At 38.7% G+C, this 12055-nt stretch overlaps 1 protein-coding gene across 14 annotated transcripts in view; it reads right to left on the reverse strand.

Moving 5' to 3' along the window:
• Positions 1-12055, reverse strand: part of TPK1 (thiamin pyrophosphokinase 1) — a 383151-nt gene that overhangs the window by 175563 nt on the left and 195533 nt on the right. For 12 of the 14 annotated variants that reach the window (XM_055591203.1, XM_055591205.1, XM_055591207.1 and 9 more), the window contains one exon: positions 6920-7015. The exons of the other annotated variants lie outside the window; for them this stretch is intronic. In XM_055591203.1, coding sequence (XP_055447178.1) covers positions 6920-7015 — 96 coding nt within the window. The remainder of the gene's footprint in view (positions 1-6919; positions 7016-12055) is intronic. 14 annotated transcript variants of the gene reach the window in all.

Genomic DNA, 12055 nt, shown 5'->3' on the forward strand with positions numbered 1-12055 from the left:
GGATCTGGGTTGTCACGTAGTTTAAAAACACCAATTTCTAGCTAACATTTTCAAGCAGGCATGGTTTTCATGTCCAATAACTGCCTAAACGGGCAGCAGACATGACTTGAAACTTTCTGAGGAAACACTTTAAAGTTGAAAGAGTCCACAGAAAGTTATTTTGATTGAACTTCATGCCTTTCTGTTCTATTTTACTAAAAGACATGGCATAGGAAGATAACACCATTCTCCGGTTATAGCATCTTGAAGACACTGAAATATGTTTTGAATAAACATTTTACTTCGAAATAATTTGAGATTTGGGAAAAAGTCGTGAAGATAGTTCAGGTAGCAATACCAATCATCAGTTTCCACTGATGTTAACTCACTGACCAGACACATATTAAAATATCTTTTGCAACTTGAAGTATTTTAGTATACACTCACATAACGAATCGCTGGCCATAGGTGTTAGTTTCTGCAAAAGTCTCCTGGTCAATGATGCGCTAACATCTTATACAAACACGCCACATCTGTCACAACTAAAACCGACACTGGGGCACCATGATTAACGATACTCTGGACTCTATTCACATTTCACCCCACTGTGTTTAGCTTTCATGTCTCTCTTATCTACTCTGCCCTGAATTATCAATGATGATATTTACTATGATACTTTAAGGTGGCATTGACTAGGTTTCTCTAATGTAAACACAGTATTTATTCCTCTCTAGAAGATATTTACACACACAACAGATTTATTGTTTTGCTTCAGATAAGACTGAAATCTTGACAAAGATATCAGCTCATCAGAGTGGACTTTACTGAAGACATCACAGTACCTTGGAAAATACTTCTCAGAGGACTATCATACAACTATCTTCCTGTACATATCTTATCATATTGAAAAAGTAATTAGTCCAATCAGATAGAAAGAGTCAGTCACTCAGTTGAGTCCAATTCTTTGAGACCCCATGGACTTCAGGCCACCAGTCTCCTCAGTTCAGCTCAGTTAGTCATGTACGACTCTTTGAGACCCCAGGGACTGCAGCATGCCAGGCCTCCGTGTCCATCACCAACTCCTGGAGCTTGCTCAAACTCATGTCCATTGAGTCGGTGATGTCATCCAACCATCTCATCCTTTGTGGTCACCTTCTCTTCCTGCCTTCAATCTTTCCCAGCATCAGGGTCTTTTCCAGTGAGTCAGTTCTTCACATCAGGTGGCCAAAGTACTGGAGTTTCATCTTCAACATCAGCCCTTCCAATGAATATTCAGGACTGATTTCCTTTAGGATGGACACTTTGGATCTCCTTGCAGTCCAGGGGACTCTCAAGAGTCTTATCCAACACCACAGTTCAAAAGCATCAATTCTTCAGTGCTCAGCTTTCTTCATAGTCCAACTCTCACACCCATACATGACTACCGGAAAAACCGTAGCTTTGACTAGATAGACTTTTGTTGGCAAAGTAATGTCTCTGCTTTTTAATATGCTATCTAGGTTGGTCACAGCTTTTCTTCCAAGGAGCAAGCACCTTTTAATTTCATGGCTGCAGTCACCATCTGCAGTGATTTTGGCGCCCCCCCCCCCCCAAAATAAAGTCTGTCACTGTTTCCATTGTTTTGCCATCTATTTGCCATGAAGTGACAGGGAAAAAATGGACCAGTCTCCTATGTCCATGGAATTCTCCAGGTTGCCATTCCATTCTCCAGGGTATCTTCCCAACCTAGGGGGGAATGAGGTCTCCTGCATTGCAGGCAGATTCTTTACCATCTGAGCCATTCAGATATAATGAGTTAGCCAATCAGATATAGTTAGTCTTAAATTTGATAAGCAGCAATAGTTATTTCATATGAACATTAAAAAAAATTAGTCCATTACAAAATAATCATGTCCAATACTGACATTTAGTGGATAAAATAGTTTAAAACTCTCCAATATCAGCAGGTGTGATTGAGGCACCTTTCAAATAACTAGTTCTCTCCTGGATCCCTTTGAAAATAGACTATCTCCCCACAGCCCTCTTGGTCTCTGAAAAGTAAGCCCCACTGGCCTTCAAAGCCACAAATCCGGGGGGCTCATCTTCCAGACACAGGACCCCCATGATGGGGAGCCTGATGCCGGGTTCACAACCCTTGCTCTCTGGGGAAAACCTCTATTAACTCTAATTAATCTCCTGTTTACAGGTCGCCCACCTGGGGGTATGAGTTTTGACATACCAGACCCCGCCCCTCCTACCTGTCTTGTTATGTTTTCTTTCTATAGATCTTTTCTGGTAGGCTTCAGTGCTTTTCACTGATAGTTGCTCTGTAAAGAGTTGTATATTTTGATGTGCCCCAGAGAGGAGGTAAGCTCAGGGTCTTTCTACTCTATCCTCTTTGGTTCATGATTATCTCCACAGTTTTTATGGATATTTAAATTAGTCACTAATACTAGTCTCTGTGTATGTAAAATTTAGGCATTTGCTCTTATTTATGTAATACTTAGGGCTTCCCTGGTGGCTCAAATGGTAAAGCGTCTTCTTGCAATGCAGGAGATCCAGGTTCGATCCCTGGGTCAGGAAGATCCCCTGGAGAAGGAAATGGCAACCCACTCCAATACTCTTACCTAGAAAATTCCATGGACAGAGGAGCCTGGTAGGCTACAGTCCATAGGGTCACAAAGAGTTGGACATGACTGAATGACTTCACTTTCACTATGTAATACTTGATTTATTCAGCATCCTATATCATTTAATTTAAAAAACTGTTTAAAAAATAACATAGTATAAAGGGTCAAAAGGCATTGAGGTTTTAACAAATAAAACTGGTATGAGTTGAAATCTATACAGTTTGAAATTAACATCAAGTTTTCTGCCTAAATTGTGTCCAATACAAAGTCTCTTTAAAATAACAGAAACTAAAGTAACTGATTCTATTGCCATGTAATTCTAGGAAATATCCCAACCTACATTTTGGGAGAACTATTATTCTTAGGGCCTTATCATTTAGATATCTTCCTGCTTTACCCTAAACAATGTATGTCTTACATTTTTCGAAACTTGGAGCAATAGCTTTTAATGTTTTCCCTTGTATTCCAGGGTTTAGATCTCAAATGTGTATCACAGCATCAAAAAATATATTTGCTCTTTGAAGATTCAGTCATATCAGATAGCATCCTGATAATGTATTATTCATGACTCAGTCACAGATAAACAATGTGGCTACATAAAAGCAAAGCATTAAAAAGCCGCATGTATCACAGAACCCTTTCACAAAGGAATAAAAGTTCAGGAGGAGCAGGTTTTAAATAGGTAAATAAATAATAAATAAGGCAATTTAGGGAAATCTTTTTTTATATAATTAACCTCATGTTCTAGATAGTAAACTCCTTAAGGATAAGGACAGATCCTAATCCAAATTCTACAAACTTCTAATATGTTACATAGTATGGCTCTCAACATATTAAATACTACTTTAATTCATTTATACTATAGTTGATATTTTAACATATATGCTAATAAGATCTCACCAAATATAGACATTTGGATTACACATTCATATTTATAATTTAATACGTGGAAAACCAAAAAAGTTTGATAATTTTCTGAGATTTATTAACCGGGGAAAGAATAAAGGATTTTCTGATATAGTTCACGTGTATTTTAGGAAGAAATCTGTAAAAGCCCTCAAGATGCTCTCACTTGAGGGTAGGAGAATGTGTGGAGGGAAATCTTTAATGATTTTCCTTTCTAATGTTTCTAATCTTGCTTTTCTCCTACTATTATATTAAATCAAAGACTGTGTTGTCACTCCCAGGTAAAACATAAACTCAGATGGAAGCCCACAGAGAGTCCTCAGATTTAACACAAACACCTTTTGCAGTCTGAACAACAGCTACTTTGTATGGTTTTCACTTTGGAGTTATGCGTTCAGTTGACCTAACCATGCTTCTAACAACAAAGTCATCACACCGTTCTCTGTCTTAAAATTCTTCAAAACACACACTGTTGCCTCACTGGAGTGCTAGCCATCTTTTCTGTATACTGCCATACTTGGCCACTACCTTCTCCCCTTTGCCATCTAACTCCTATTTCTTTCTTATGTCTTAGTCTTCTCTAAAATGCCTCTCCCCTAAATGCATCATCTCCTGATCTCCTGTGAGTTCCCCGAGCATCTCATATGCAGAGTGCTGCCATTTGATCATGAACAAAACAGACCTGATCTCAGCTTCATGGGCTACATAGTCAAGCTGGGAAAAAGGCCTTAGCGAACAGAAATAATTAACACAATTATCAAAAGTGTTCAGAGTATCTTAACAGAGAAAAGAGGGAAGCATGGCAATGTAGAGCAGCAGAGTGTAACCCAGAGCAATGCTGGGGGAACGTCCTTGAGGGACTTCCCTGGTGGTCCAATGGCTAAGACTCTGCGCTCCCAAAGCAAGGGGCCCAGGTTCCATCCCTGATCAGGGAACTAGATCCAACATGCCTCAGCTGAGAGCTCACATGCCACAACCAAACCCCGCAAGTCATAATGAAAGATTCCACATGCCACAACTAAGACCCAGGGCAGGCAAATAAATCAATGAATATTTCTAAAAAGTCCTCCGTGAGGATGTCAGGACTCCATCATGGCTTTGGCAAGAAAATCAAAATGTATTCAAGACATTCTAGTGGGAGGGAGCAACATATACAGAAACACCTTAAGGCAAAGGAGAAGGGGGAATCTAGAATCTTTTAGGAACAAGGAGAAAGAGGGGCTCATGAGGATGGGGAATGCCCTGGACCCAAAGCATGCCAGCCATGGAGGTGCCCTGTTCCCATCCTCCCCGCAAAGACCTCATTACTGAGCTGTAAGGAGGGCAGCTGACTCTCCTCGCCCAGCAGCAATCCCTTTGTGACACACCACAGCCTGCCTCTGGGCCCACACACTTCCCTGGCAGCCTCCAGCCTAAGTACAGGGGAGCGGGAGGGTATGGTCCTTTCTGCTCAATGCAGGAGTCCTCCAAAAGGTCCTCTTGCTCTGGGCCTCCAATGGCTCAGCCAACATTTTGCTCAGTTTGTTTCACAGATCAGAACACCTGATTACTCTACTCTCTCCTCCCAGCCTGAGGCTCTCTCTAGATTTTGGTTGTTGAGTTTGAGACACGATGGTTTGTTTTGTGATTCAGTGACTGAATACTGTATATAGATACTATCAATTAGACACAATAAATGACATTCACATCACTGCCTTCCCAGCTTCCAGTGGGAGCACTAGGAAAACTGAAACTACTGTGAAGATTTAGAACTTTCTTCGAAGAAATTCCACATCAGCTATGTCTGAATGAAGCTGATAACTCTAAGTAGGCTGTTTCCCCTTTTCCTTAAACAAACAGATAATTACAACAATTGGCTGCTGGAAGTGGCACATTTGGTACAGCTCAAGCCACCACAGAGATGAGAAATGTTCACTCAATTACTTGTGGTGAGTTTGTAGAGTGAACTACTTGTCAACTAACAATGGTTACAAAAGGCTTTCCCCTTCAAAGGGAGGAAAGGATTGACTCCTTCAGCTTAGTAAATATACTAAGAATAAATACTTAGAATAAATCTCCCAGAACTTCTGCAAAGGAGCAAGTTTTTATTAGGGGTGCCTCTCCACCACCAAGGCTGTCCCGCCACTGTGTACCAGCCGTGGAGTTGGACTATATGAGACTTGGGGGTTGACCTCACTCCCTACTCCAGTCCCAGATAATCAGGTAACTTTCATTATCCTGTGCTGAAACCATGTATAGGTTCATGGAGAGATTTCAGGACTGAGGTCTAATGACAATGGCAAGTGACACCCCTACCTCTCAATCCCTCTGATGTGAAGGCATAAAGAAACTGCTACAAGCAGCCACTGCAGACAGTCAGGGAGACTGGACTGAAGGCAAGAGCTACCCAGAGCCAAGACATGAAGGAAGGAGATGTGAAATCTGCCTGCACTGGGTCTGAATTGATCCTTTCCCACTCAAATTATTGAGAAAAGGCTGAAACACTATCTTGTTGCACTTTGAAAACCATCCAGTGTACAGAGATGTTGTCCTTGTATTCTTCCTTTAAAATGACTTGTTGGGGGCTTCTCTGGCAGTCCAGTTAAGACTCTGTGCATCTACTGCAAGGGGCATGAGTCTGCTCCCTAGTCCAGGAACTAAGGTCCCACACGCCACACACAAAAAAAAGGTTTTTTAATAAAACGACACATTGATTATGTATCTCAGTTTATCTCCCTGTCCTTCCCAGGAAAATAAGTCAATTGTCTTTCAAAGCTTCAGGTTTAATTTTGTGGATCTTCACTGGATAAAGGCTATAAAAAGTTTACGTATCACTTCAACTGTCAAAAATACTGTAAAATATTAAAAATTACAAATGTGTGCATTAGCTAAATGATGTGATTATATGATTATACACTTGGATGCTAGGTGAAAATCACTACTGAATACCTTAAAGAGTCCATGCATGCAAAGTAACAGACGTTTCTCTCATTTTTAAAAAAGGTAAATAATATTTTATTTGTTTAAATAGGAATTTGGAAGGATGGCCAAATCCAGGCCATATTTGTTGGTCTTGCCTACATACCATATAAACACACACACATACACACACAGCTGTGCAGGGTAAAAGCAACTTGGGATGGAGAGCAGCCACTTCCCTTAGGCTGAGAATGAGCTGTCAGTTTTGACTGCTATATACAAGGTCCACTTCACACATTTAGGGACCCACCACTCACTGGAAGGTTCCAGAATCTGTGACCTCTGATTCAAGTGTACATGTTAATGTTTTGGCAACTAAGTACAGATTTATTCATATACTGAAGAAACCTGACAAGGGAATCCAGATAATCAGCACAAAAGCAAATAATAATTTCAGGTGAGTAAATATAGGATTTTTCACATCCTTGGTTTAAGATTCATAAACACCAAATAGGCATCGATCTTACCTGTAGGTCTTTTTCTTCTATCTTCTTTTGGAGCACTTCAAGGCACTTGGTAAAATCAGTATGGTCTTGATCAGGAGTTGAAATAATTTCACAGCCCTTTGTTAAACAAGATAAAAGGTAGAAGTTAGTAATGATGTCGACCGAGGAACAAGATCAAGAGCTATAAAAGTAAAGAGAAAGCATCACACGTATCCTATGATGCCTGTGTATACCTTGATCATTAAAATCATTATCATTATCTTTCTTATTTCACATAACAGGACCTTTCAGCAATGATGTTAGACTACTAAAATAATGATCTGATTATGACAATCATTCTACCCAAAAAAAGTACAGCTAATACTACATTAATGGTCTTTAAAACTCACTGCTATGATAACATTCAAGATTAACATAAGGACATCGGTATGAGCATTATAAAATATACTCACAGTGAAATGACTTGAAACTAAAATGAAACTACTTCTAATAAGCGTTGAGTTTCTCTACTTTCTAAGTTTACTTACTTACATGAATAGAAAAACTAATACCAGCTAATGATGAACTGAGGAACTACATTTTAAGTAAAATCAAGTTAGCTGTCCTATAAAATTCCTTTATAACACCTTTTTTCCCCACGTAAAAAGAAGAAGGAAGAGAGATGCCTGTGTAAATACGCCTCTTGGATTATCTTTTGGACATAATGAAGTGAATTTATAAGTTCTTTGCCTCCTCTACAACAGATATTTTACCTAGTGAAAAACACTGAAATATATTTATAAAACGCCACACAAGTGCCAGCTTGCTGGCACTAGTGAACTGAGATGGTTTGAGAAACAGTATTTTGGAAATGACACCGTCTCCTCCAATGTCTTACAGAAGCAAAGGTATGTATAACCAGAGTACAATGAGACTTTGGACTTCTTAATTCAGGAATAAAACAATGTGAGGTCTCTGACAAACAGCTGAGTAAGGGAAAGTTAAATATAATCTAGTATATAAAGTTGCCATTCCAAGAGTTCTCAAGGATACAAAACACCCATACTGGCTCTTAAATTATTCCAAAAACCATTCTCAGTAGATTTAAAGGTTCTCCTTTAACTTCAAGGTCTCTTGAAAGGTGTCGGGCTCAAGCTGTGCTTCATTCATTTATGACTGTCCTACAGTGTAGTGACCAATGAAAAAATTAGTTTCTCATCATTCAAAAATATATTATGTCCTAAAAGATGCATATGTCATTTTTACAAGATCATCGATAAATACTTTCCTGACCCTAAAAGAACATTGAAATTTACTATAATGGCCAAGCAAGGATATAAAGTTGACTTCTCTCAGGCTAACATCCCTAAAAAAAAAAAAAAAAAAGACACAAGAATATGCCAGAGCATACAGGAATATTATCAGAGAAGAGGATATTAGATTGTCAACAAACCAAAAAACACTATATTGACACTTTCTGGAAGGCAGGCCTTATATTTTTATTACTGTTCCCAGTGCCTGGTACCAGTGTGCTATATAGGTAAGTGTTCAATAAATAAAATTCTTGAGGAATGAAAAGGTCTGTTGGCAAATGTAGTAGGAGAGCGTGGCATCTTATTTTACTGCCAAATATGACAATGATTAATTATCTTCCTTTTTTAAGTACTGACCAGAGAAATAATCACTCCAACAAAGGGAAACAAAATTAAAAAGGCAAACAGAAATAGCAATACAAGAGATGACTAACAGATCATCTGCTTTCACTGTTATCATCCCAGAATCAACACAGATCCACGGGAAACCTTATAGCTAAAGAGAATCCAAGACATCACCTATGTAGCCCCACTATAATAGTCTGTAGATTAAGACAATAAAAAGAAGTTTAATTTGACTAAAAAACTGGACAGCAAGGTAGTAATTATCAGCAGGTCACATTTAGAAACCCTATTTCTTTACTCCCATGACATGGGAACAAATTCCTAGATAACTGAAAGACCAAGGTCTTCACTGCTGCTGCTGCTAAGTCGCTTCAGTCTTGTCCGACTCTGTGCGACCCCATAGACGGCAGCCCACCAGGCTCCCCTGTCCCTGGGATTCTCCAGGCAAAAACACTGGAGTGGGTTGCCATTTCCTTCTCCAGTGCATGAAAGTGAAAAGTGAAAGTGAAGTCGCTCAGTCCTGTCCGACTCTAGCAACCCCATGGGCTGCAGCCTACCAGGCTCCTTCGTCCATGGGATTTTCCAGGCAAGAGTAATGGAGTGGAGTGCCATTGCCTTCTCCAAGGTCTTCACACATGCTTAGCTGCTCAGTCACCTACAACTTTTTGCAACCCCACGAGCTATAGCCCACAAGGCTCCACTGTCCATGGGATTTTCCAGACAAGAATACTGGAGTGAGTTGCCATTTTCCCCTCCAGGGGATCTTCCTGAACCAGGGATCTAACCTGCATCTCTTGCGTCTCCTGAATTGCAGGCAGAATCTTTTACCACTATCCCCAGTTCTTACGATATCCCTACAGAAGCCCAGGTCTTATGATATCTCTCAAGTTGGCTCCACAGAATATTAAGAAAAAAGCTACTTGAACTATAAGACCTAGGCTTGAATAAAATCTTACTTCAGCAACTTAACATGGACACGCAGAGAAGCTTAAGTCAGGATGCAGAGAGATTATCAGCACTGAAAAATTCAGACTGTATCTAAATTAACTACAAACGTCTAGAAACTCTAACCAAGGCATTTATTAGTCATCCACAGATTGTTAGAATGTTGACTAGTTTAAATGATCCTAATATTATCACAGAATGAGAATAAATTCACTAGAAGTAGAAACAGCTCCAGGAGTCCTCTCAGGGAAACTTTTGACACCTAGAAAGGAGATATGGAACATATACATAGGTCTTTGGCCAACAAAAGATGTTTTCACTGTGTTCTGGGTCTTACAATAATATTAATATCTAGAAGAGGAAAAATATAAAAGTAAAGATGAAAAACTATCATGATCCTGCAGACAAGAAAATAGTAGAAATGTGCTCATATTTATTTGTAATTATTGGTAATACAAAATAAGGTTCAATTCCCTGGAGTCATAAGAACTGGGCTTTATGAAGATATTCAAGATATCAGACTTGGCCAATTAAAGTATATAACATTCTAATAAACAGTTTCCAATATTAGTTTCCATTACATGGGTGTATTTTACATTAAGATATACAGGAATTTTCCAAAATTTCCATAAAATTCAACTACTACTATCTTTAATTTTTCTCAGTTGCCTTATTGCCATATATATATATATATATATCAGAGAAGGCAATGGCACCCCACTCTAGTACTCTTGCCTGGGAAATCCCATGGATGGAGGAGCCTGGTAGGCTGCAGTCCATGGGGTCACCAGGAGTCGGACATTACTGAACGACTTCACTTTCACTTTTCACTTTCATGCACTGGAGAAGGAAATGGCAACCCACTCCAGTGTTCTTGCCTGGAGAATCCCAGGGACAGGGGAGCCTGGTGGGTTTCCATCTATGGGGTCGCACAGAGTCGGACACGACTGAAGTGACTTAGCATAGCATAGTATAGCATAGCATATATAAATATAATATATATGTTTTAGGATATATATTTTTTAGGATACAAATTATTATTTTATAAGCCAGAAAGTAGCTCCAATCTCATATTATGCATTTTTCTTGGGTAATTTTTCTCACTCTACAAATAGAAATTTAAGTAAGAATTCTAATAAATAGTTTGTTTTATGAATATACCACTTTTTTCAAAATGGATTATTTTTTTATAATACATTTTATTGATTCCTTTTTTTTATTGATTCTGTTTTATAGTAGATTGGAAAGAAAAAGATTTGGATTGACATTGCAAATTTCAGTGTGTCAAAATCAGAGCTATTCTGAATTTGTTCTAACCTAAAAAGGCTCTTTTGAAGATGTAGAGCCACAATGCCCAGTCTAAAATGCTCTTCAATAAACTGAGATTTTTTAGCCCTAACAATATAAAACTTAATTCTCTGAAAAATCAGAGAACCTCAAAAGTTATCTTAAAATAGGAATATTAAAATTGTGATCTATTGATAATTATCTTTCTCATTGAAGTCAATAATAAAAAGTAACATTTGATTACTCATCTTGTTATTTGACATATGAGTCACTTTATATAAATTATGATCTTGAATCTCGAAGATAACCTTATAAGGTAAATGTAATTATCACATTTTAAGATATGTAAACTGAAGTATGTGCTTAGTTGCTCAGTCAAGTCCCACTCTTGCCTGTAGCCTGCCAGGCTCCTCTGTCCACAGGGACTCTCCAGGCAAGAATACTGGAGTACAGAGAGTTTAAACAACTTGTCCAAGGTCACACAGCTGATAAGGATAGAGTATGTGATCAAAGAAGCCCATACTCTTCACCTACCATGCTTTGTACTCAACCCTGTTTACAATAAACTTTGGGTATTTTGGAAGTTTTAAGCAGAAAAATGCCTTTATAATTTATGAAAAGTGAAAAGTGTAGTCGCTCAGTTGCGCCCAACTCTCTGTAACCCCATGGACTCCAGCCCGCCAGGCTCCTCTGTTTATGGGACTGTCTAGGCAAGAATTCTGGAGTGGGTTGCCATTTCCTTCTCCAAGGGATCTTCCTGACCCCGGGATTGAACCTGGGTCTCCTGCATGGCAGATTCTTTACTGTCTGAGCCACTGGGGAAGCCCAATTTACATGACTCTTTATTTAATTGGTTTTCTCCAGTTTTTACCTGAAAAGTCTTTAACTGTCAGGCAGACATGAAACCTGCCTGACTGCACGCTGCTTCCATTGTAGCCCAGGAGGACTCAGCATATCCACAAACATCTGAAATGGGCAATAAATGCTTGGTTATCCTTTTCCTTCCTTTTTTCTGCATTTCCAACTATATATATAACTATATTGTCACTATATCATTTATGATATAACTCACTTTTTTGGCTATTAAACATCTTTCTGATCAATATCTCTGTGTAGAAGTGTTTATTTCTGATTATTTTTCTTAGACTTGAATCCTAAAAATGAAACTACTGGAAAAAATTATAAGAACCTTTTTTATGACCCCTTGATAGATTGCCAGAGTGTTTTCTAGGAAAGCTGAAAATACGAATATTCCTACTGGTGTATGATGATAAAAAAAGTTTCTTCT

The sequence above is a fragment of the Bubalus kerabau genome, chromosome 8 (genome assembly GCF_029407905.1).
Source record: "Bubalus kerabau isolate K-KA32 ecotype Philippines breed swamp buffalo chromosome 8, PCC_UOA_SB_1v2, whole genome shotgun sequence".
Taxonomy (NCBI): domain Eukaryota; kingdom Metazoa; phylum Chordata; class Mammalia; order Artiodactyla; family Bovidae; genus Bubalus; species Bubalus kerabau.